The following is a 26,507-nucleotide window of genomic DNA, read 5'->3' as shown; positions in this document are numbered from 1 at the left end:
AATTTGAATCCAATTCTGTATCATGCACACTAAAACATGTATGATATTGAAAGCAGTTAGAATAGAATGTATAGAATAGAATAATATACATGAGTGCTATCAGCAGGAAGCCTTCCTATTTCTGTCCCTTTGAGTTGCAAAGATTGAATTCCTACAGTATGCTAGAAGACTAGAAACCATCTTTCACATCATGAACCAGGAACCTGTTTCTCATCTGGAAAACGAATTACAGAGAACTTAAAATGTAACTTGAAATAATGTTTCTTCTGCAGATTTAGTTTAATCCCATTCTGAGTTTCTGAGTTTCCTTGTGCTTAATTGACTCGAATATTGTATTTTGCAACATTTGATAATAATCTTGTACATACATTTTGTGTCCCCTCCCCCCACTTTACCAAATCTTAGGAAAATATATGAGCATATTGTAAACAGCCAACAATTCAGTTTTCACTAACCTTTCAATAAAACCATTTGCTAGAGAAGCCAAATAAGCCAGGCTAGCCCTAGGTTTCTTTTTCCCCCATTTTACTTAATAGTATTTTGTTTTTTTTTTTTCCAATTACATGTAAAGATAGTTTTCAATATTTATCTTTGTAAGATTATTTTTTTTTGGTGGGCTAGGCAATGGGGTTAGGTGACTTGCCTAGGGTCACACAGATAGTAAGTGTCAAATATCTGAGGCCAGATTTGAACTCAGGTCCTCCTGACTCCAGGGCCAGTGGTGCTCTATCCACTGTGCCATCTAGCTGCCCCAAACTTTGTAAGATTTTGAGCTCCAAATTTTTCTCCCTCCTCCTTTCCCTCCCCATATCCCCTCCCCAAGATAGGAAGCAATCTGATATAGGTTATACATGTACAATCATGTTAAGCATATTTCCACATTAGTCATGTTGTGAAAGAACACAGAACAAAAGCGGAAAACCATGAGAAAGGAAAACAAAAGCAAAAGGTGAAAATAGTATACTTTGATTTGCATTCAGATTCCATAGTTCTTTCTCTGAATGTGGTCAGCATTTTCTATCAAGAGTCCCTCGGAATTGTCTTGGATCATTGCATTGTTGAAAAGAGGTAAGTCTATCATAGTCGATCATCACACAATGTTGCGGTTACTGTGTACAATATTCTCCTTTTTCTGCTCATTTCACGCAGCATAAGTTCATGTAAGTCATTGCAGGTTTTTTCTGAATTCTGCCTACTCATCATTTCTTAGACAAGAATAGTATTCCATTACATTCATATACCACACAACTTATTCAGCCATTTCCCAATTGATATAGTTCTAGGTTTCAATGAAATATAGGTTGTGGGATAAATTAGCCAAAATAACTCCTTCCAGGGAAGTTTCATGGAATAAGCGAGAAGGTAGCTTTGTGGTAAGACCATCTTTTCCCTGGAACTGAAATCACCCTAATGCCTAGATGATTGCAATAGTCTTTCTACCTCAAAACCCTCTTCACTCCAGTCTATCCTCCACTTAGCTGTCAAATTGATCTTTCCAAAGCCTGACAGGTTTGACCATATCAGTCCCGCTCCCTTCTTTTCAATAATTCCACAGTGGTTCCATACTACCTCTAGGATCAAGTATAAAATCCTCTACCTGTCTAGTAAAGCCTTTTGTAACCTGGGCCCTTCCTAACTTTATAGTCTTCATACACATTACTCTCCTCCACATGTTATCCTATCCAGTGACACTGGCCTCCTTTCCATTCCTCCCACATGACACTCCATCTACTGATCCTGAGAGTTTTCAGTGGCTATTTCCCATGTCTAGAACACTCTCTGTCTCTGTGTCTGTTTGTCTCTGTTTATCTCTGTCTCTGTGTCTGTGTCTGTCTCTCTCTTTCTCTGTCAGTCACTCTGTGTCTCTGTCTCTCTGTCTTTCTCTCTGTGTCTCTGTCTCTCTGTGTCTCTGTCTGTCTCTCTGTCTCTCTCTGTCTCTCTCCACATCCTAGTTTCCCCCTTTTCCTTCAAGCATCAGCTAAGATCCACCTCCAGCAAGAATTATAATCTAAGAGTTTTCCCTCTGAAATCACCCCCAATCTATTTCATGTATATCTTGTCTGCACATGGTTGTTTACATGTAGTCCCTTTTCCCCATCTCACTCCCCCTACAGCTGTGAGCAACTTGAAATCAGGGGCTATCTCTTGCCTTGCTGTGTATTTCCAGTGTTTAACAAATGCTTGCATGTTATAGAGACTTAGTAAATACTAGTTGATAGACAGATCTTCTAGGTTTTCTTAAATCCTTGGAATCAAGATCTATAACTTCCTTTGGCAGATTATTCTGAAACTATAGCCGAGGTTTATCTGTTTCTCTGTTTTTTTTTTTAAGCTAACCTAAATGCGTATTGAAGTGTATATAGTTTGTTTATCTTAAGGCAACAGTATGGTATAATAGAAAGATCAATGGCTTAAGAATCAAATAATCTGGGCTCAAGACACCAATAGCCAGGGGAAGTTCCTAAACCAAAGTATTTTTAGTATGACTAAAAGCCTTGAAAATAAAATTTACTTGAGATACAGAGTGTCCCAGAAGTCTTAGTGTACTTTTGAGCTACTAAAGCTTAAAAAAAGCAACTATTATAATGTTTACATTTGGCCATTGGAGGATATAGCTTTTCCAATGGTCCAAAAGTCTTAGTGCACTTTTAAGCTACCTTTAAAACTTAAAAATGCAGTAAGAGTTTTGGGACATGCTGCATACCTATTTTTTTTAACAGATTTATGGACGTATGATTTCATCAGGGTTTCCTGACAGTGAGGCCAGCTCTCTACCCATTGTACCACTCTGCCTCACAGCAGACATACACACATATATACACACATGCCTACACATACATGATCACACATGTGAACCCATGGCTACATCTACATTCACCCAAAAAACCCACTTCCAGGAGATGGTTTTGAATATTGCCTCCTACCCCCATTGGAAAAGTTATATCCTCAATGACCAAATGTAAACATTAGAATAATTGTTTTCTAGTAAAATGCTATTTGTTGTTTTTAGTAAATAGTATTTTATTTTTTTCCAATTACATGTAAAGATAATTTTCAACATTCATTTTTATAAGATTTTGAGTTCCAATATTTTCTCCCTCCTTCCCATCTCCTCCCCAAGACAGTAAGCAATCTGATATAGTTTATATATGTTCAATCCTGTTAAACGTATTTCCACAGTAGTCATGTTATGAAAGAAGAATCATATCAAAAGGGGAAAGCCATAAAAAATAAAAACCAAAAAAAAAGTGGAAATAGTATGTTTCAATCTGCATTCAGACTCCATAATTCTTCCTCTGGATGTGGTTAGCATTTTCCACCATGAGTCTTTTGGAATTGTCTTGGATAGTTGTATTGCTGAGAAGAGCTAAGTCAGTCACAATTGATCATTACACAATGTTGCTGTGTACAATGTTCTCCTGGTCCTGCTCACTTCACTCAGCATCAGTTCATGTAAGTCTTCGTAGGTTTTTCTGAAATCTGCCTGCTCATCATTTCTTATAGTACATTAGTATTCCATTACATTCATATACCACAACTTGTTCAGCCATTCCCCAATTGATAGGCATTCCCTCAATTTCCAATTCTTTGCCATCACAAAAACAGCTGCTATAAATATTTTTGTACATGTATGTCCTTGTCTTTTTTTTTTAATGACCTCTTTGGAAAGAATGCATATTTATTCCAGAATTTATCACCCAACTCTGACTCAAACTACATAGACTTGGAAATTGTTCTTTACCTCTTTCTGATTTTCTTTAAAGCCCATATTCCAGAACTGAGAGTACCAAACTGATCATGGAATCAAAAATCTCAGTCAGAAAGGACTTTAGAGTCCATTTAGTCTAACCTATTCCTGAGTAGAAATTACTTCTCTTACCCTACTAACAAGTGGTCTGCATCCTATGTTTGAAGACCTTCTATAAAAAGAAGCCTAATTCCTTTTCCACAAAGGCTGTCCAATATTTGAGATAGACATCCCTTCTCCCCTTCCCACCTTACTTTCTCTAGGATATATTTAGTTCTTTGAAATTATCTTTTAGTTTTTCTATGCTCTTCCCAAAATATGTCACTAGAACCAAGCACAATACTGCTGTAGCATGACTAAGGTTAATTAAGGCAGGATGATCATCATTCTCATTCTATACTCTAAAACTTTGTCTTTATAGGATGGGACTGGAGGAGCACAATGAATGGTGCCCCCAACCCAGAATTTATTTTTAAACAATTGTTGCAGTAAGAAAGACCTGGGATGTATGGGTTGCCATATTGATCAAAAGGGATATTGGCCAGTGAACCCAGGCAGGGGATGGGAGCACTTCCCATCTGTAGCTTTGTGTTTACTACCCAATTGCAAATTTAAGAAGCCAAACATTGGCAATTCACATTTTTGCCAACCTATATTTATCAGCTTTCCATGTTTGGTTGAAGAAATATTAAGTGAAAGGGTGTAACATAAATGTTACATTTTTATTGGCTTTCCTGAATTCTATGCTTCATCTAACCTCATTAGCCAATTACTGATATGGACTTAATGCCTTATTTGACTTAACCTCAAGGTTCCAAAATATCATCAGTGTGGGTATCATCTCTGCTAATAATATAGGTTGTAGTTCTCTCTGTGGTCTTAGAGAGCTGCTAAGGCTGGCATTCTCATGAAATGGGGATACCATGGTCATAAGTGCTTCCAAAATTGGAGGGAGTGGTCCTCACATGATGGGCAGATACAATGTCACCAAGCCCTTGCTTAAAGCCTTTCCACTTTTAAAGAGACTTTCCAGGAATTATGCTCCTTTGGACTAGCTTTCAAGAATAACATATGATTCATTGATAATCATGTTATTTGCTCTTTTGAAACCAACTTTCCTTGACAGTGCTAGTTTTTAGCAGCACCTGGGAATAGCACTTCTGTAGCTGTTGGAAAATTCTAAGGTTGACATGATTGATGTGTTAAAAACATGAAGGACATAATTTCTGGAGTGCACATTGTCTTTGCAGCATGTACTTTACGGTGGCTATTAGCTTTAAACTAAGGCAACACTTTAGATTCTTATACTTCCAGGAAGATGGATGGGCAGCTTTAAAAATGAATCCTTGATTTTATCATTACCTTGATTTAGAAATGCTTCCAATATTTACAGTTGTAATGGTTCTACAGTTGGGATGTGAGTGATATGCTTCACCTTTAATGGGAAAAAAAATGTCTGCACATCTTTGAATTGTGGTATCTCATCCCTAAATGCTCCCATCTTCCCATACATATGTATATATTTCTGTCCTGAGATGATTCTCTGCATGTTTTTCAGCCTTTGGATTATGAGATTTCGGCATTTCACACACTACTGATCAAAGTAGAAAATGAAGATCCATTGGTTCCTGATGTAGCATATGGCCCCAGCTCTACAGCCACAGTCCAGATAACTGTCTCAGATGTAAATGAAGGTCCGGTTTTCCACCCAGACCCCATGACAGTGACCAAGCGTGAGAATATCACTATTGGCAGCATGCTGTTGACGGTAAATGCCACAGACCCTGATTCCTTGCAGCATCAGACCATTAGGTGAGTATATTATTATCCAATCTAAACCTGGAATGGGAAGTGTAAATGCCTGTTCTGTCTGTAGAAGCTGGTTGTCAGGTGCAACATAGCATTAAATTAAACTTGTTAGAGACCTGGAGAAGGCACAGGAATTTGTCATAATGAAAAAAGTTTTGAGGTGATGGAACTAAGAACTCTATTAGTTAGCTGAGAGATAACAACTTTGCCTCTCATGAGGCTGAGCAATAAGGCAAACCTGAGCATAAGAAGTCAGAGAGACAAGGTTAAGTTGTAGTTCATTGTAGAGCTGTCAAGTGATGAGTAAAATGTAGGCTTTAGATGCTGTGGAATGGCATCAAAGATGCCTGTCCAGATAGAGCTTGGACTAGATGACCCCTGAGGACCTTTCAACCCTGACTCTGTAATTCTGTGATAAGAGTGTAGGGTTGGTAACTACCAAGAGAGAAATTGTATTTGGAGTTATTATATACTGATAAAAGTGTGTGGGAGTGGGAAAGGGGAACAGATAGAGATTTCAGAATTGCTAGACCCATTTCTTAGATTATGTATGAGGATTAAAAGTAGTTATTGTCAGATTAGTATTAAGCAGACTATGATTAACTAATGCTTCAGAATTTGAAGCTGTAAAATGAATACTGTTCTTTGTGAGATATATGTGTGTATATATACAGATGTCTGTCTACATGCAAATATGTGAACCTGTGATTTTACTAATGTAAGAAATGCCTGATGAAGAAACTCGCCCCATTGATGTGCATCAATAAGTGGTAGGACTCTGAGAGGTTCATGGAATCAGATTTAGAGTTGGAAGGAAGCTCAGAGCTATTAATTCTACCTTGCTGCATTTTATAGATGCAGAAACTGAGTCACAGAAAGGTTAAGTCACTTGGTTGTGGTCACATAGCTCCTATGTCTTAGAAAGATAGGATTTGAAATTAAATCTTCCTGACTCTAAGGCTAGCCCTCTACAGCCTCTTATGTGTTCTGTTGCCTCTCTTGCTTTCTTGTTACTTAATAACAAAGTTTCATCCATATGAAGCTCATATGTGTATATATGTATACAAAAGCCTAACCTGCTTTTCAAAAGATATGTGTGTATATGTATGTAAATTAAGATCCTATGTAAAAAAATCTACAAATTGGCTTTTAAAGTCCTCCTTAACTTAGCTCCAGTGACCTAGACTCTTTGCTGTTCTTCCCACGGTACTCTCTGTCTCTTGACTCTAAGCATTTTCACTTGCTGCCCTGAATGCCTGACATGCTCTCCCTCTCTCTTCCTCTCCACCTCCTTACTTCCCTGGCTTCCTTCAAGTCTCAATTAAAATCTCACCTTTTATAAAAAGCCTTTTCCAAGATGACTCCCCTCCCCATGCCAGTGCTTTACCTATATTTATGGTTTGAACATAGGTGCTTGTGCGTTTTGCATGTTTGCCTGCCTTTTGTGAGCTCCTTGAGAGCAAAGGCTGTCTTTTGCCTTTCTTCATATCTTTAACACTTAGCACAATACAAGGCACATAGTAGGTGCTTAATTAATGCTAGCTGATTGACTGATTGACCCCAAATCTTTTCCTCAATAACTGACTTGCTTCCCCCCCAAAAAAAGATCTATTTAGATAGATAGATATAGATATAGATATGCATATATGTGTATATATGTACACATATATATTTACACATGGGCATACACATATCCATACACATGTATGTATTTATACACATATCACAAATATATAATTCAAAACTTATAAAATGTAATATATCCAAACAAGCTTAGTTGTATGCTTCTCTTTTCTTCACTTCAAAGAAAACAGATATGGAAAAGAGAAAACTATTTTCCAAATCCACTGAAGAAACCTATTTTGCAACAAAACTTTCTGAAGTTTTGATCAACAGGATAAAAATTAGAAAAGAATGCCTAAGCCCTATAAAAATGTGAATCTGAAATAGTAATCTTCTTTTACATAGAACCTGGGAAAGGAAATGCACCATTTAAATATCAGCAGGAATGCTTTACTTAAGTGCCTCTGTGGAGAGACCTCTAGCTCAAAGGAACATCAGCTAGTCTTCAATTTTCAGATGTCTTCAGGGAAGTTTAAATGTAATTTTGTGATGCTAAAGTAAGGGTTGAAATAGGTGGCTTTTCCTCAGGGAGAATAAAATGGAGTAAAATGTTGCTGATACATGAAGTAACTTGGGTGGAGAAGAATGGCCTTAGTTTAGTGGATAGATGGAAGTTGGAGTATGACATAGGGGCATTAAAAATAATGAAATAGCTTCACACTTCTGAAGTGGTACATAATCTCCCAGGTTTCAAATTTTAGCATCAGAAAATCAAGTTGAAGTGATAGAAACAGTTTGCTTTTCTGCAGGTGGAATATCTAAGAGCTCCCCTATTTACAAATCAGTCTTTGCCAATTATGTCTTCTTACTGATCAATTTCTTAAGTAAAAAAACAGAAAGTCAGTATGCTCTTGCTCATTTCTTTGACTTGCTTCCTTAGAGAAACCTGTTAATCAATTACTGTCACTTATATTTGCTGAGGAATGGGTAAACATTATGGGCCTCATGGCACAGGTCAGCATGACAGTGGGGCTCTTGGGTCCATTGCACTCAACCTGGAACTTGTCAGAGTCCTCTTCCTCTCTGGGAGCTGGTAAGAAGTTCAGTAATAGCCAGATTATATCAGTGCCAGGATGTGTTGTGTTTGTGGGAACCATTTTGTGGGAAAAGGTTCAATTATCATTTGCAAACTTTAATCTTGCACTATGAGAAATGATATCTCATGAGATTGGCAATTGCAGGTGAGAAGTCTTGGGGGCAGAAAGGGAAAACTGTCTAATAATCATGATCCTGATATAGAAATACAGTCAGAATCAATTGCCTTGAGAGATTCTTTGGAAAAAAAAACCCCACAATATTCTGTTGGGAAAACACATGGTGCATAATAGATTTTAGAAAAAAGATCACTAAGAACACTAATTTGTTTCTTAAGTGGAGTTCACTATTAAGTTAATTAAGAGTCAATTAAAATGTTCCTTAGCCTCCATCTCCTAAAGAACCTTCAGGCCTAGAAAAAAGCAACTTAATTCAACAGTGATCTCTATAGGTTCTGGGACTATCAATAACTGGGAACCAGTAATTTAATAATTATAAAACATTTGATCCATCACCTAAAGCTACAAAACATCCCAGGAGAAAATCTCATTTCAATTCAACAAATGTATTTTTAGATCCTATTAGGTACAAGTCTCTGGGGTACAAAGACAGAAAATAAGACAGTACTTGCCCTTTCAGAGCTTATCTTTTATTCGAAGGCTGCAACACATGTACAGATAAGTAAATAAAAACATACTTTTTTTTTTTTACTACATTTGTGATTTTTAAGTCTAGGACAGGGGCAGCTAGGTGGCACAGTGGATAGAGCCCTGGTCCTGGACTCAAGAGGACCTGAGTTCAAGTCTGCCTCAGACACAGAACAATTGCTAGCTGTGTGACCCTGGACAAGTCCCCATTGCCTAGCCAAAAAAAAAAAAAAAGTTGAGGGCAGTGATTTTCAAGGTTTTTGGTTTCAGGACCCCTTTACACTCTTAAAAAATACAGACTCCTGCAAAAAGCTTTTTTTGTGGGTTATAGTTGTTGAAATTTTTTTATTCATCTATTTCAGTCATGTCTAATTCTCCGTGACCCCATTTTGAGTTTTTCTTGGCAAAGATACTAGAATGGTTTGCCATTTTCTTCTCCAGCTCATTTTACAGACAAGGAACTGAGGCAAACAGGATTAAGTGATTTGCCCAGGGTCACACAGCTAGTAAGTGTCTGAGGTAAGATTTAAACTCATAAAGATGAGTTTTCCTGATTCCAAGCCTAGTGCTCTATCCACTGTGGCACCTAGCTGCCTCATTGAAATTTATCATATTCAAAATTAAAATATTTTATTATTATTATTATCAAAATAGTTTTTGACCTAATAAACACAGTGAGAGGGTCTCAGGGACCCTTAGGAGTAGCAAGACCACAGTTTGAGAATCTCTGGTTTAGGGAAATCCTCATGGAAGATGAAGGCTTGTAATTTTCTCAGTCTTTGAAGTTTTCGATGGCACCAAGAGGCTATGTGACTTGCCCAGAGACACACAATAGTATGTGTTAGAAATGGGACTTAAACCTAGGTCATTTTGATGCTGAGATGAGCTCTCCCTCCATGCACGATGTCATGCTAGTTTTCATTTACAAAGTAATTTCGAGAAGAAGAAGAGAGCACTGGTTACAGGTCAACAAGAACAAGCAGTAAGAGGCCAGGAAGATCAGCAAAGGTCTTAAGTAGAAAGTAGCACTTGAGCTGTATGTGTTCTTGCTTTGGGTGAAGGTCCCCAATCTTTACCAAACTATTTATTCAACAGGTAAATTTTCCTCATTATAGAATCAGAGTAAACAGTTGACCTAATCTTTAAATCTGAAAAACTCTATGTCTGCCAGAGGGACAGCCAGGTGATATAATGGATAGAGCACCAAGCCTGGAGTCAGGAAGACTTGAGGCTTAGACACTTACTAGCCATGTGAGCCGGTACAAAACACCTAACTCATTTTACCCCAGTTTTAACTGGTCCCTGGGGCATCCCTCTAAACTAACATCCTTCTCACCAAATTATAGGCTTGTGTCTCTCAATCTAACATTTTACATGAGGAATATCCATTCGACTGGTGATTGCCACTCTCTTCTGTTTTATCCTATCAGGAAAAATAATTACGCGACAGCTAGGTGGAATAATGGGCAGAGCTTTGGATTTGTAGTCAGGAGACCCTAATTTGAATCCTGCCTTAGGCACTTAACAGCTGTGGACCCTGGGCAAATCATCACCTTTTTCATCCTCAGCTTTTTCATCTTTAAAATGGGAGTAATAATAGCATGAGCAAACTAGCAATGCTAGGACAGCAAAGTGGTGCAGTGGATAAGAGTAGTGAGCCTGCAGTCAGGAAGACTCATCTTCCTGAGCCAAATCTGGCCTCAGACATTTAGTAGCTGTGTGAGTCTGGGCAAGTCATTTAACCCTGTTTTCCTCAGTTTCATCATCTGTGAAATGAGCTGGAGAAGGAATGGCAAATAACTCCAGTATTTTTGCCAAGAAGACCCCAAATGGGGTCATGAAGAGTCAGGCACAACAGAAATGACTGAACAACGATAATAGCACCAATCTCAGGGTATGTTTGTGTTTGATTGAGATGATGTATGTACTTTGCAAACCTTAAAGTACCTTGTAAATAGCAGCTATGATAATAATAAAAATAAAGAGTAATTTAAGTTTAATTGGGACATTCATTGATGTTTTCTCAACCTTTACCTCTGTAGACAGGTACCATCTGTGGATCAAATGATATAATCTTGGCACAGATCCCTGGCTGTGAATGCTCCTTTAAAATGTGTTCTATAATATTATTTCTAAAAGCAGAGTAGCTGGAACCACTTTACAACAAGGAAAATTATAATTCTTTGTGATGTAAAACAGAGCCACACCTGGCCCCTTTTCTTTTTAAATTTGTATTTAAGGAACAGGGGTGCAGCTCTTAGATGAATTGGACTTATTCCTTTTTATTCTTGCAAATGGGAAGACAAGCACTCTTATCTATGCTGATAGCAGCATTTTGTTATCTTGAGCCAGGAGTGGACTTCAATAGCATCGGAGCCTGTTGGCTAATTGTTCTTAGAGTGGCTTGCCAACAGTGATACTGTAACTGAAATCTTTGTGTTTGGCAGACATGCTCCAGCACTATACTTACCCGATCTAACGTGTGAATTCATTCAGTAGTTGAGGGTGTAATGCACAGCTTGTTTAAGCCTGTGGACCCATCAAGCACAAGAGAGTCTACAGAAACCATACTGTTTTCCTAGTATGGTCAGGGTGGTCAGGCCAAAAATTCTGTGTTAAGTGGCATAGAGATCTTGGCTCTTAACCAACTTTGAGTATTTGAGCAGATTCAAAGGCCCTCTTTGAAGAAAATATTAACCCTATCTGCTGCCATCATTGTACTGAAACATTGCAGAGAAGTGGGGATCACTACCCTTTGTGCCCTATGGGCTAGAATGCAAACTAGGCTTCTAGACCACCATGGCTGTGTGAACTTGATCTCCTCCATGAACAACATCTAGAGCACAAGGATCTCTCTTTAATAAACAGGACAGAATGTCAGCATGATAAGGTCCGCTGGGGAAATCACTTGTCATTGACTGTCATCTAATTCTTGTCAAAAGCTCATGACCTGACAGGCAGCCTAATGGATATGCCAAATATTCATTACTCTCCTTTTTCCCAGTTCTATTCAATTCAATAAATATTTAAGTGCCTACTAAATTCAATAGAGGTGGGGCATAGATGGAAAACAGTGGGCATGGAGGTGGTGCCAGGGACAGAGTGACTTATCTTCCTGAGTTCAAATCTGGCCTCAGTCACTTGCTAGCTGTGTAAACCTTGGCAAGTCACTTAACCCTGTTTGCCTCAGTTTCCTCATCTGTAAAATGAGGTAGAGAAGGAAATGATAAAGCACTCCAGTATCTTTGCTAAAGCTAAAAAACAAAACAAAACAAAACAAATAAACAAACAAAAAAAAAACAAATGCAGTCACAAAGAGACATGATTGAAACAACTCAACAACAACAACAACAACATGTTCAGAGTACTGTGCTAGGCAGTGGAGACACAAGAAATAAAATTAAATAGTCTCTACCTTCAAGGAGCTCTACTTGGGAAATGCATCATGTAGACAAGACAATAATTACAAACAATGTAAAAAGTAATTTCAAGAGAGAAAATGGTCATAATTGGGGGGTGGAGAGGGAAGATGGTGATGGAATCAGTAAAAACCTACTATAAGATATGGTACTTGAGATGTACTTCAATCTAGGCATAACATAAGGAGAAGAAAAGAGTGCATTCCAGATATGGGGCAGCATTGGAGCAAAAGTACAGAGAGAAGAGGTAGAATGGTATGTATGTGGAACAACAAATGGCCCCGGGTTCTCCTGAGTGGAGAATGCATGAAAATGAATAAAATGAAATAAGACTGGCAATGGAACATAATATACTTGGACCATGGTATCTTGGTTGTCTATGTAAAAATGTCGTCACTGAATTAAGGTTTGATGTTATGCCCACAACTTTTACAAGAACGGTTTTTTGTGTGTCTCTTGGAGCTGTATTAAAGACATCGTCTCCACTCTTGTGCTTGTTTAACGATTCTTAGATAATTCTCTACTTATATTAATTTTCAGGAGAAAGTTTATCCCTTATGATGGACTTACCTGCTTATGAGAAGCAGGACAGTAAAATACAAAGAATGCTGGATTTGGAGTCAGGAGGCCGGCTACCAAAGCTTAGTTCTGAAAATTACCAGCTGTAAGATTCTGGGCAACTCACAGTTCCTCTCTGAAACTCAGTTTCCTCATCTGGCAAATGGGCTTCATGCAAATGGCTACAAAATACTTCTTATGTTATTTACCATACAGCCTTGTTAAGAAGAGAGTACTTTGGGGCAGCTAGGTGGTGCAGTGGATAAAGCTCTGCCTTGAAGTCAGGAGAACTTAAATTCAAATCCGGTCTCAGGTACACAACACACAGCACATACTAGCTGTGTGACCCTGGGCCAGTCACTCAACCCCAGTTGCCTAGCAAAGAGCAAAAAAAAAAAAAAAGAGTACTTTGTGAACTTAAAAGCACTATAGAAATAGCAGTTAAGATTATCTAACATAGTATCTGTCACATAGTAGGTGCTTAATAAATTTATGTTAACTTGACTTGGCTATTTACTTAGAATGCATACCCATAAGTAAAAGTAAAAGAAATGTTCAACTAACTAAAAAGAGCAAAGCAGTAGATATTATCAGGAACTGGAGATTAGAGAATCCCACCATGTGGACACTGAGCTTAGTTTTTAGTTTCCTAGTTGCTAAGGCAAAAAGGTAAATTCCTTTGGGCATTATTATTATGTTGTTGTTGTTGTTGTTGTTACAAAACTATTATTATTATGTGTTCTGCCCCAATCAATAAGTACTCTATAACCCAAAGGAATTTACATTTTTGCCTTAGCAAGAAGGATACTAAGAGCTGAACAATGTCCCCCAGTCAGAATTGTTTAATCTCCAGTGCCTGGTAGTATTTCTCACTTTGCTCCTTTGGGTTAGTTTTATACTGCTTTAACTTTTACTTAGAGTTATATATCAAATATCAAAATAAATATCAAAGCCAAGTTAAGTAAACATGCATTTATTATCACCTATTGGGTTCTAGGCACTGTGCTAGAAATAGACAAATAGATCAGAAATTACCTAAATAAAATATAGCTTCCAAATCATGGGCAAAGAACTCTGAGTCTCATTTCTACAGATCCCTTGAGCAAAAAACCCTCCATTATTCTGACTTGGACTAAATCTCTGTCAGATGGAAACTCTAGATAATAACATTTTGGTATTACTCAGCCAGATCCAATAAGGAATAAGTTTTCAACCGTAATGACTCTATAGATAAGAGATTTATCATTTAGCAGGTACCTATTGTCTAATATAATCATGTATAGAACATAAGGTTTCTTTGAATTTTCTCATTGGGCTGTATTTTTGTATGATAATAAATTAGCCATGAATGGACAAATCCTAATAAAGCAGAGAGATTAGGGGTGACTAATTAGATGGCTACTAAAATCTTCTTGCTTGTTGGTAATCACACTTTTCAGGCATTTATTATGGCCTAACTCAGCTTATTACTTTGATTCATAGCTGGTTAAAATAACAGATGAAATATGGTTTGAGCTCTACATTCATGGCTTAGGAATACCTAAATTTTACTTTAAAATAAAGGAATTAAGAGGCAGGGTAATACTGTAGAAAGCCCTAGACTTGGAAGAGGAGAACCTAGGTTTGAAAAACTCTGTTACTTTCCATGTTTTAGAAAAGTCATTAAACCCATTGGTGCTTCAATTAACCCTGAAGAGCCTCAGTTTCCAGATTTAGCTTGGAATGAACTCTCTCCAATTATAATAGTGCTAATTGTACTTTCACTCATATCATCAAAGGATGCATAATGGAAAAATAAGGCGCAATAGTAGATGTCTCCCCTTGTCTCTCCCTCTGTACTCAACAGAATAACTTATTCTAGATTTCGATAACAGCACCTCCATGTGAATGATGAGAGTCTTTTCAGGTCAGAAAAAAATCAATGATCCTTCCACCTATAGTTGCTATTATCCATAAAGTACTTTATGCCATGTCAAAACAGGGTCTGTATGATTTGAATCTGCATGAGTCTGAAAGCCCCACCCTCCATTCCCCAGTTTACACTCTCGATTTTCTGGATTTTCCATCTTTTAGTCTTGTTTCCCTGCTCTTAGGTAATTTTTTTTTTAATTCTACCCACCACCCCTGGAGGGCATTTCCTCATTCTAAATATATGTGTACACGTGGGTATGAGTCAACAAATCAACCATTCTACCCCACTTAAAATATCTAACCAAAAAAAATTATAGGCCCAGACACCTTAACCAGGTGAAAACACTTCTCAATTGAATTGATCAATAATACGCTTTAGAATAAGTGTGGAAAAATGTCTTGATCACTTTAGATGTCCTTGAAAAGCTATGGGATAAACTTTAATGACATTGCACAGTAAGTATATTTGGTTTGTTTGAGAAAACTTGGTCAGGTCTTGTGGGTTGTCTGTAAAATAATAATCCAATTTGGACTCCAGGGATTTGAGTATTTATCATCCTAATGGTAGAAGACTCTAGCCAGGCCCTTTAAAAGGAATTATTTGGGGGCAGGTACAGAAAGGAAGGGAGTAGAGATGAGAGAACCTTCAACTCAGTCTGGCTGTTAGTCTCCTTCCTTTCACCCAAATTTCACTAGATAAGGACCTTGTGATCTTCAGAGAATTTGATTATAAAGACTTCTCATTGGTCTCCTACTCCTAGCAGTATCCCTGGAAATAGCTGATGTAGTATCTACAACAGGAGATAAGAACAAATATCATATTTTCAAATTTCAAATTTCACATATTGAATGCCCCTGCCCCTTTTGCCAGAAGACATTTTGAAATTTATCTATCTATCTATCTATCTACCTATCTATCTATCTATTTTTACTTTGTAGTAGGTGTTTTCTGATGTCAGAAGGGGAGGGAGGAATGGAAGCTTCAGCAATGAAAGGTGGCAACAGCATGGGAGCTATTATGCTTTAAATAAAATAAATGTAATAAGGGGCAGATAGGTGACACAGTGGATAGAGCACTGGCCCTGGAGGACCTGAATTCAAATCCAGCCTCAGACATTTCACACTTACTAGCTGTGTAACTCTGGGCAAGTCACTTAACCCCATTGCCTAGCCCGGCAAAAAATGTAATAATTCTAAGAGAAAAAAGAAGGAAGAGGAAAGACAGATTTTTTTTTTTATGACCAGATTGTCTATTTGTACCATACTGGTTCAACAATCCTGAAAGTTGAAACTCATTTTTTATATTCTTATTTGTTCTCTTGGTATAGCTGAGCAGCCTGGCTGTTTGCTGGACTTTTGGGATTAGGCTCTTCCAATAAAAATTTTATGGTTGTCAAAATGGAGAAAGCATCATAGGTTGAGCTCCAATGATTCTGAAGTATATCCAGGCATATACTACCGTACTCTTAGACATTTGGACGAAACATTTTAGAGACATGTCTTACTGAGGGTGGTTTATTTGAATATCCTTCTGTAAATTCTATTGAAAGTTTAAATGTGTCATCTTCAAGTTTCCCATCTTCCCATTGGGTACCCAAATTACTCCATTCCACACCATAATGTTGTTTTCCAAAGAGCCTCTAATGACCCGGGCAGCAACTTCTTTTTACAGTCTCTTGAAATCCTGCATAAGGTACCTCCAGGCTAGGGTGGACATGTTGAGGGCTGCTATAGGCTGAAGGGTGGAGCATAGAGGGAGGTCAGGCAGAAAGAAAAAAGAGGAGAAGGAGGAGGAAGAGGACCAAGTACAGATGAAGCCATCTCAGAATTTGTACTCCTACTAAAATGCTTAAGCCCCTGGTAAGGGTAAGCCTTTTGAATTTTAGAGATCAGATAATTTTGGGTTTCTCATCATTGTCATAATCTTAATGGTGTCCCTAAAATAGTCAGCAGAGTGTCTACATTGGTAGCTTAGGGAAAACAAAACAAACAAAACAAAACAAAACAACACACCCAGACAGCTTCAAGACTTGACAAGGAGCCCAGCAGAGAAACTACAATCACACTTAAGGGGGATGTCTTGGAGACTGTAGCAAAATAACTTCCAGGAACTGTGTTAGTCCCTGTCCCCATGTGGTCTTAGCTTCAGCCGACTTTCCCCATGGACTTTGATCATATCATTAGGAAAGTCTATCACAGATTTCTGAGTGATGTTTTGTGCCGGTGGAACCAACTCTACTACCACGGTAAACACCCTTTTCTAAAATCGAATTTTATTTGGCAGATTAATTGATATTAATAGATAATTATGGATGGAAGTACACTGCTAGTTGCTCATGAATTATAGCATTAGATATCCACCACCCAACTCATTAGAGCTACTCACAGAACCATGGGGGAAGAAGTAGCAGTGAATTCTAGGGACCCAGCCTGTTGGTGGATGTTGGGAGAATAGTTCCAGAAACCAAATATATATAAAAGCCATAGTCAAGGACTGGCAAAAGCCCATTACAGGACCTCAGTCTCCTCCTCTGTATAATAGCAGGAAGGTGTAAAGGGTGGGCTCAATTAAATATAACAAATGTTCATTAAACACCTTCTTTGTGAAAGGCATTGTGCTAAGGAAACAAAAGAAAAACAAATCAATAAACCTCTGCTTTTCAGGAGCTCACATTCTATTCAATGTTCTCTAAAAGTCCATTTTATTTATAATCCTAGGAACATTTCCACCCTGCCTCCCTGCGCTCACCCCTTATCTATGACTTAGAGTTGCCAATGTTGAGAGACACACAACCAGAATCATAGCAACAGGCAGTTTATTGCATGGCTTGTCCTTCATTCTCAGAGGACCATGACATGAGGGAGATGATGACATGACTTGCAATAGACTTTGATTTGAGTGAGGGAGGGCTGTGCAAAGTCATCAGCCTCACTTTATCTTCCAGAGCCATCTGAGTCCAGTGGCCAGATATCAATCAAGACAACTGGAGATGGCCCAGAATGTGGTGGGACACCTTGGCTCTCTAAAGTTAAGCTATTGGAGTTGTGAGAAAGGAAGGGCTTTCTGGATTTATAAATAATCATGAATATTATCAGGTGAAGGAAGCTACATATCTCTAAGCCAGACTTCCCAACACACTTTGACCATCATCTTGCCCTGACCCATTTTCTGTAATTTCAGCAATTCTCTTCTTCATACGTCCTCCTCCCATTCCTATCTGCCTACCTGCTCCTTGTCCCCACCAAACCTCTCTCTGAAACACACCTGAAATGTCTCTTTTCTGGCATCCTATCTGCCCCTCTTGCCCCCAACCTTACAGTAGTCCCTATTCTTTTCCCTTCCTTGAATGCAAAAGCAAGAGAGAAAATTCTGAGGAAGGGAGAGCACAAAGTATGTGACAGAATGTATGTTACATACAGAAGTCTGTGACAGTATGTTACTCTTTTCTGATGAATAAAATTCCTGGAAATCAATTTATAAAACAAAGGTTTCAAATTTTAAAATATAAAATACATATGAATTTTGCAAAAAAACAATGCATGACTATAATAATGAATGCTGCCTAAACAATAGCATCACCAAAGCATTGGCATTCATATAAATAATAGTGTCAGCCAAAGTGGAAGAGACCACAGAGAAGGAAGCCACAGAGGTTTAAACTATCGCTTCAGCACAGTCAGGAAATGATGATACCCATGTTGGGGAGAAGGTAGAGACAAGAAGCATGGATACCTAATTGATTTGGAGGCTTCCCTACCCACCAGGTATTTGTCAACAAACCTCTGAATTTCTCTGAAACAGTTCTCTCTCTCCTCTATAACTTGAGAAATAAAAACATCTGTGAGACAGCAGACAGAACCAGTGGCATTCAATGCACAGTGTTTTAACCAAGGAGAACAAATATGGAGACCTAGTACTAGGACTGTAAACCAGAATGAGCTAAAGGAGGGCTTCAGAATTTTCTAAATTCGCATATTAGAAGTGAGGTGGGTTGTATGTGGAAAGCACAAATGGGCCGTATTGTCACGAAAAATAAAAATAAAAAAAAAAAGAATTCATCAAAGAAACATTAAGGAATCTTGTGACAACTGGTTCTGGTGCAACCCAGGTCCAAACTGAACCTGTTCTCTGAACCCCTAATATTTAAGGCAAATTCAAATTAGTTATTCATGTCTTAAAAAAAAATTAAAATGAATGCCAAAATGTCTTATCCTGATTTCTTCTAGGATCTGTGTTTTTCAAGTAATTTTCCTGCTTGTTCTTTAAATGTGTATATTTCTCAGCTTGATGTTATAATTCATTTGTTAAGTTGAAAGTAGTGAAGAAATGCATTAGAGTATAAAGAAAATTCAATTCCAAAGGAGCAGTAAAAATTCTGATGGCAATTTTTACCAATCTACCCCCAGTAAATGAAGTCTTTTTTAACAACTCCATGTTTAATGTAATAATTGAAGCCCATCCAAAAAGAAGCACTAGAATGATAAAAGATTTGGCAGAAACCAGATGCTAACATCCTTATAAATTGTCAGTTCCATGTGTTCTAAGATCAGTGGGAATAACCAGTAAAAACCATTCAATTAAAGATACAGATGTGTTCAGCATGAACCCATACTCATTTGAAGAAAAAAATGTTAAAAGACCTTTCCATTTACCCAAAAAGAGTCTTCCAAAATTCTTTTTTAATTTGTCACATATTAATAAATGAATAACAGTTTCCAAATATTGATTTCATGATCATGAATTGGCTACATCTGGGGCAGATTTAAGAGTTTTGATGTGGGACTTTTTAAAAAAAAAATTGTAACCACTATTTAAATCTTAATCAGAAGTTAAGCCTGTGTGTGTGTCAGGAAAGAGTTAAAGGCCAAATTTAATAACATTTCTACCTGGGGAAATTAAAAGAAAAGCCATATTCTCCTGAATTTCATTATTAACAGTTGATCTTAATTAAAAATAGTTACTGACCTCAATAATAGGTCTTTTTTTCTTCTTCTTCATCTTGAGATCATTTATTTATTTTTTCTTAATTCAGCAAGTCTGGGATAAGGGGGTATGAGATGATAATGCATTGTTTACAATGATGCCCTTACAATTTTTAATTAAAGGGATGTCCTTCCATTTGTATATTTTATGGCACCAGTACATTTTTATTACCTCCTGTGCTGTTGGGATTTCAATTATTTATGTAAAGTTGTTATTGCAGCTCACTCTTTGTAAGTGGTCAGACTCTATGCTGTGAAAATGCCAGTGGGGGAAATATCTAATTAATTAAATAACTAAATTTTTAAAGGCTTTATATCTGAGGTAGCTAAAAATGGAATTCTGGCTTCAATGCTGCTCAGAGGTATGGAAACATTTCATTATACCATGCGATTAGGTGCCTTCGATTTAGTTAAGGCCAGATAGCTGACCTTTGAATAGAAAGTCAAAAGCATATATATATATATATATATATATACCGCTGATATGGATTTTTCCCCCTCAGTCATCTATTTTAAAATGAGTTGTTCTAAGTTTTGTTGAGTTGAGAGTTTGAATATTGGAGGTGTAATTTTTACTGTCGTGTATTTCAAAGTTCAATTATGAAAAGTCATATAGTTACTCAAGAGCACACATGATCCCAGAACACAATATTGAAACACATGATAAATGCTAATGTAGTTGTCCTTTTAGCCATCAAGCCCTGTACTTGGTCAATCTGCTTAGGATTCTACAAAAAAGGTAAGAAAAGGGGACTTAATTGAGAGGAAATATCGACATAATGTACCTTTATAGTATCAACATTCTGTATTTATTTCAATTCCAGACATTTAAGTACCTAGAGAAAATGCAGTGGAATAAAGAAAGAAGTTCGGATTACTTTTATTACCCCTCTTAGACTTGTCAATCACCAATCCAAGGCTGTCAACAAATATTCTATGTTCTCCCTGGGTGCATATCCCTATACTAGGCACTAACCATGGATAATGAAATCACAGGCCAGGAATCATGTAACTAATTCAGGAAATGTATTTCATAGTCTGTTGCTGGATTGCTTTCCAAATAAATCTGAGAACCTGATATCTTAAAATGTGATAAAAAATTAAAGAGATGAGTCCTCCTATATAGACTGATTCTCTTGAAATGCCTTATTTCAGAATTTCTCAAGGTCAGGCTCTAGATTAATTTCTTCTTAAACAGAAATTTTCAATGGGATCATTTCTTGAAGGAAAATGGAGACTACTTTTGGGGAATAAAAATATTCTGGTTAGGTATGCTTAGTGCATTGCCTGACAGGTAGTAGGTGCTTAATAAATGTTTATTGAATGACTGAGTGACTGACTCCAGCAAGTCCTCTTGTAATCTGGCATAGAGGAAAAGAGAACAAATCAATAGTGTGCAGTACTTTTCATGATTTTGTAAGGTTTCAGTGATGCTGAATAAGAAATTTTCTTAGATTAGGTATGTGCTTGGCCTTTGAAGTCCTTCCAACTTACATTGTTTGAATCCAAATATTACCTCTTCCATGAAGCCTTTCCTTATCTCTCCTTAATGTTTGGGAGCTCCATTAATTAATTAACCATTTTATTCATTTTCTCAAATGATTCTGTCCAGGATTTTTCTTCAAGTTTGGAAGAGAAAGAAAAAAAAAAGATTTTCTCTGGAATGTGTCAGAGAAAAAAACTTTTTTTACGTCCCACTCCCTAATTCTCCTTATGACGCTTGTTCAGATTTATCTGTACTTGAGACTACTCCACCTGGTCCCATAAGTCTTGTGACTAATATGAAACAACTAGGGAGATTAGTGGATAGAGCTCTGGGCCTGAAGTCCGGAAGACCTGTGATCAAAGATAACTTCAGACACTAACTGTGTGCTCCTGGGCAAGTCAATTGATCTATTAGCTTCACTTTCTTCAACTATAAAATAGAGTTAATATCAGCATCTATCTCACAAGGTTATTGTGAGAATCAAATGAAATAATATTGGTTAAGTACTTAACATGGTGATTGGCACACAGTGATGCCACATAAATGATTATTCCTCTTCCTTCCCCATCTTGTGACTTCCTCCAAAGAAAAATAACTATACCCCACCCAAATTAGAGAGCCTCTGACTCAGCCACCTGTACAACTGGCCAAGAAGAAATGTCAATATTCCAAAAGATCAGGTCTCCTGAATACTGGAACATAGATTTAGAGCTGGAAGGAAGCTCAGAAACCATCGAATCCAAAGCATTCATTTTATAGTTGAGGAAACTGAGCCCTGAGGCCTAGAGAAGTGGGGACCTTAATAACAGCAAATATTTCATTTTTTATTTTATCTTTGTATCTGGAGTACTTAGCACAGTGACTGATACTAGTAGGCATTTTTAATAAGGGCTTGTTGATTGATTGATCAAGGTTAAGTAGCAGACCAAGGATTCAAATCCAGTTCCATTGTTTCAAAATCTTGTGCCCTCTTCCCTTCACTTTACAGCCTCTACTCCAGGCGTAACAATTGAGCTGACACTGAATAAAGCTGGAGAAGAACACTCAATGTAGCCATCCCCCACATTCCTCCACAATCCTCTGTGGAAAATAAGAATAGATTCACCATTGGAGCCAACAGTTCACACCTTTGAAACCCAACTGCAGGCAATTATAGGGATACAAATACGTCACATCCATGTTGGCCTATTTTGCTACTCTTGTACTAGTGAACTGTCTCTGAGAAGAGGGATGATAGGGGAGTGCTGTTAAGCCCTAAAACATAATAGTATGAGTTAGAATCTAATAATATTCCAACTGAGAAATTTAAATAGGATTTTTTTTATTGCAGGAATTTTCTGGAGGCAAAAGTGTGACTTAGTATTTTTCTAAAAATGAAAATTGAAATAAAGATGTTACAAAATATTCTAAACAGAATAATGTTATTTTCTCACTTGTGCTAACATGTCACCCATAATACCTTGTGCTATCAACATTAAAATCACAGACTGAATTTTTTTCATCTGGTAAAAATTACAATAACATTACTATTTCGCGTTTTTTTTTCTAAAAAAAAACCAGATTTTATTCTACCAAATTAACATTTGACTGTATTTAATACTTTTTGTTACTAATACCACAGATGAGAGGCTTAGGAATATATTTAGTTTTGTGTAATTGGATAGACCATAGAAACCAATATAAATGTCCTGCAATATTTTTTTAAAGCTACTAATTTTTGATTAACAAAGAGGAATGTAGCATTTAAAAGGAATCGAGTTCTATCCCTGCCTCTGCCCCTGCCCAACAAAACAACATGATTCCACATAATGCTTGAAATCATCATGGCATTGAGAATGAATGGCTCTGAACCGTGGAATTACAGGGCATGTTTTTCATGTCGCTGACTAGACAGTATTGCAAGAAATATAACAATGTGGTATATCAGTTGCAGGTTATATACACAGTCAAAGCAAGAACCTAATAATACTTTGTCACTTTGTCATTACTTAATTCTGTGATGGTTGCAGTTATGCATGCAGAATGTCTTGGTTCCTGGAAGTGAGGAGCCACTCAATTAGAGGAGATATTAAGGATCACCTCCCCTCACGTCCTCCTCTGATGGATGTCTCCTTGGATGTAACCCTTATGTCTTAAGGGCTGTGCCAGGGGAGAACGAGCTAAGGCAGCTTCTATTGTGCTGGAAAGGCTTGAAATATATACCTAGAAGCAGACTGTGCATCTGTTTTCCAAAGACCGAACTAAATCTGGAGAGGCTTAATGTAAGAAGTTTGACAGGGAATAAAAGTTTTTGGACACAGTAACTCATGAAAGTGACAACTAACATGTGGGCAATGTAATCTGTGTAAGTAGAAAGAGCATTGATGCTGCTTGCTGGTTGATTCCTGAAATAAAAATTAAGAACTTTAACAATTATAGTAAGGCTTCATGATGAGTTCATTATATTCCTGGTATTGCAGGATCACAGATTTAGTGCTGAAATGGATCTGAGAGAAGCATCTTGTCAAATGCCTTCATTTTACAGATAAGGAAACTGATGTCTAGAAAAACATGAAGGAATTTGCACAAAGTGACGCAAGTAGTGAATGGCAGAGCCAAGATCTGAACCCAGGTCCTTTGATTCCACACCTAATACTTTCCCCAATGTGTTACAATAACATATTGAGTCAGATTGCTGGTCCAGTATTATTTAAAAAAAAAAAAAACAGGTTTGTTATTTGGTCACAAAAGTTCATGGCTCTTCCAAAGCCAGGTTGTGGCTTTTTATACTAGTAATATTGGAGTTATTCAAACAATAGTGCCCCTGGGTGTTTGCTGTACTGCTTGGGAAAATGAGTGCTACAGCATTTTTATTGAAAACAAAGCTAGTGTTCTTAGTTTTTCCTGTTGTCTGAGTTTTATTGTATCTGCAGTGTTTAGGAATGTCTCTGACATATAGTCAATGCTTAATAAATGTTTAATGTTTGTTGATTGATAGGATTAAAAAATTCATATATATATTATATATGGGGGGAGAGAGAGAGAGAGAGAGAGAGTGAGAGAGAGAAAGAAAGAGAGAGAGACAGAGAGAGACAGAGGGAGACAGAGAGAGAGAAAAAGGAGGGGTACTGAGTCTCAGAGACGTTCAGTAACATGCTTAAAATCACACAGGTAGTTAATAGCAGAGTTGGAGTCCAAAGCTTTTTCCTCTGACTTCATATTCAGTGTTTCCTTTCCATTATACCACACTGCTATCCTATTTGTCACCCTTCTCTAAATGGGCCTTGTTATCATTGCTTCATTTACTCTTGCCAGCTTGCAACCAGGTGCAAAAGAGAATACTAAAACCCCTGGAAACAACAATCTGTTCTTCCTTAACCAGAGTATCTGGTAAAGGAGAATGATTACAATGTTGCATAAGGCACATTTGTCCAGAGAAGAGGAGCCTTTGGTTGGTGGGATTTCAAGTTTGCTGAGGAGGTCTTACAATGCTTAACACTCTAGCTTGCTCTAACAGCAAGAGTAGAGCTCTTAGCTAGTATTTTGGTACATGGGATAAGCAGCACACAGCACTTCCTGAGTTGGTCAAGATGAGGAGATCAAAGCCCACAGAGTGAGCATCAGACGGGTCCCCATGAGGTGGGGCAGGGAGGTGGGGAGCAGGGAGTTGTTCATTAAGTCTTCTAACGGATAGCACTCTCTCTTAATTAATTATCTTTGTTAACTAAATGCAAAACTCTATTTCTTCACTGTTGGAGGTCTAGAAGTGCTATCAGCCCCTTCTAACTTAATATCTTGAGACAAAGATTTGGTCACACCAGCCTCATTATAGCTGTGGGAAAGAACTTTGGATTTGGAGTCCAAGAGCCTGACTTGACATCTTGGGCCTGTTGTTTGCCTAGTTATCTGACCTTGGGAAAGTCAATAAGCTCTTACAGACTCAGTTACCTTCTCTGAAAAATGAGGGCATTGTGCCAAGTTTTCTTTAAAATTCTTTCCAAGCTCATATATTTCTATCCTATGATCTTACTGGTCAATATCACACTATCACATATAAACACTGTATCAGACCCTCATTGTCAGGCCTGATGGCAAGTGCATGTATCTATGTACCTAAAAGTATGGTGAAATTGTTTTGTTTCATTCTGTTTTTAATTCCAAGATTAATCCTATTTACTGAAAGGTAAGAACTCTGAATATGACACTCGTCCCTTAACAGTCACTGTCCCTGAGATATCAATTAGCAGTCCCAATTAATATTCTGCTCCAGTTTATGGATATTTACATATTTATAAAATATCTCATTCACAGTTTAGCCAAACACCCACGTACACAATATTTTCTGAACAGGAGGAAAGGAGTCTGATCCTGAAATAAGCCTATGAGGAAAGTTGTATACTAGAAATCAATTCAATCCAAGGCTGTGGTACACTAGGAAAAGAACATTGACTCTGGAGTCATGATACCTTCACTTAAAGCCCACTTACCTGCATGATTTTAGCCAAGTCCCTTAATCTCTTTGGGGCTCAGTTTCCTCATCTATAAAATTGCGGAGAGGAATTAGATGGTCTCTTATGTCCTTTCCAGCTTTATTCTCTTATCTTATGGACACATACTTACCAGCATAAAAAGAGTAACAGAACCCCTTCCTTCCAATCTTGAATCAAGACACAGACTAATTACCAGTTATTGACAAGGGGGATATTTTTGAACATTTTCCCTTTCCACCTGATGTTGTATTTCCTAGCCTGCCTCCAGAGCAAGGTTGTGTAAGTAGGCTAGTTGAGCAATTAATGCCTTACAAGAGGTTGATGTGATCCAATGGTTATCAGTTCATCATGATTATTGTCATAATATTAAAAACACTACCCCCACCAAAACAAACAAATAAACAAGCAAACAACAACAACAACAAAAACAAAAATGATTAAAAAATGAACAGCCAAGCAAATAAAAGCAATGTTCCTAAAGTTATTGACCTGTTACATTCTCTGGAGCCATCGTGTGCATCAAGGCACAAAAGAGTCTCCTATTACTGATATCTAACAAAAAACTTAACCTGACTACACTTGCCCTTACAAAGGAATAGGTTGGGTAATACCCAGTGTGAGCTTAAAAGGTCCCATCTTTTCATGCTTGCCCATCCTTTTGTTCCTTGCTAGTTGTGTGTGACCTTGGGCAAACTTCTCCCTCTCAAACTCTAGGCCTGTTTCCTCCTTGATAAAATGACAGGGGTAGACTAGATGATCTCTATGGTCTTTTCCAGGACTAAAGTGATATGACTCTGTGATTCAAGCCTACACTGGGGA

At 37.5% G+C, this 26,507-nt stretch overlaps 1 protein-coding gene and 1 pseudogene across 2 annotated transcripts in view; one reads left to right on the top strand and one right to left on the bottom strand.

Annotated features, from left to right (window-relative positions):
* Positions 1-26,507, top strand: part of CDH13 (cadherin 13) — a 1,255,388-nt gene that overhangs the window by 1,140,813 nt on the left and 88,068 nt on the right. For both annotated transcript variants that reach the window (XM_027850548.1, XM_027850547.1), the window contains one exon: positions 5,307-5,560. In XM_027850548.1, coding sequence (XP_027706349.1) covers positions 5,307-5,560 — 254 coding nt within the window. The remainder of the gene's footprint in view (positions 1-5,306; positions 5,561-26,507) is intronic.
* Positions 16,001-16,467, bottom strand: LOC114034598 (annotated as a pseudogene).

The sequence above is a fragment of the Vombatus ursinus genome, unplaced genomic scaffold (genome assembly GCF_900497805.2).
Source record: "Vombatus ursinus unplaced genomic scaffold, bare-nosed wombat genome assembly UNPS02009062.1, whole genome shotgun sequence".
NCBI classification, from domain to species: Eukaryota; Metazoa; Chordata; class Mammalia; order Diprotodontia; family Vombatidae; genus Vombatus; species Vombatus ursinus.
This window is presented reverse-complemented; position numbering and strand designations above follow the sequence as displayed.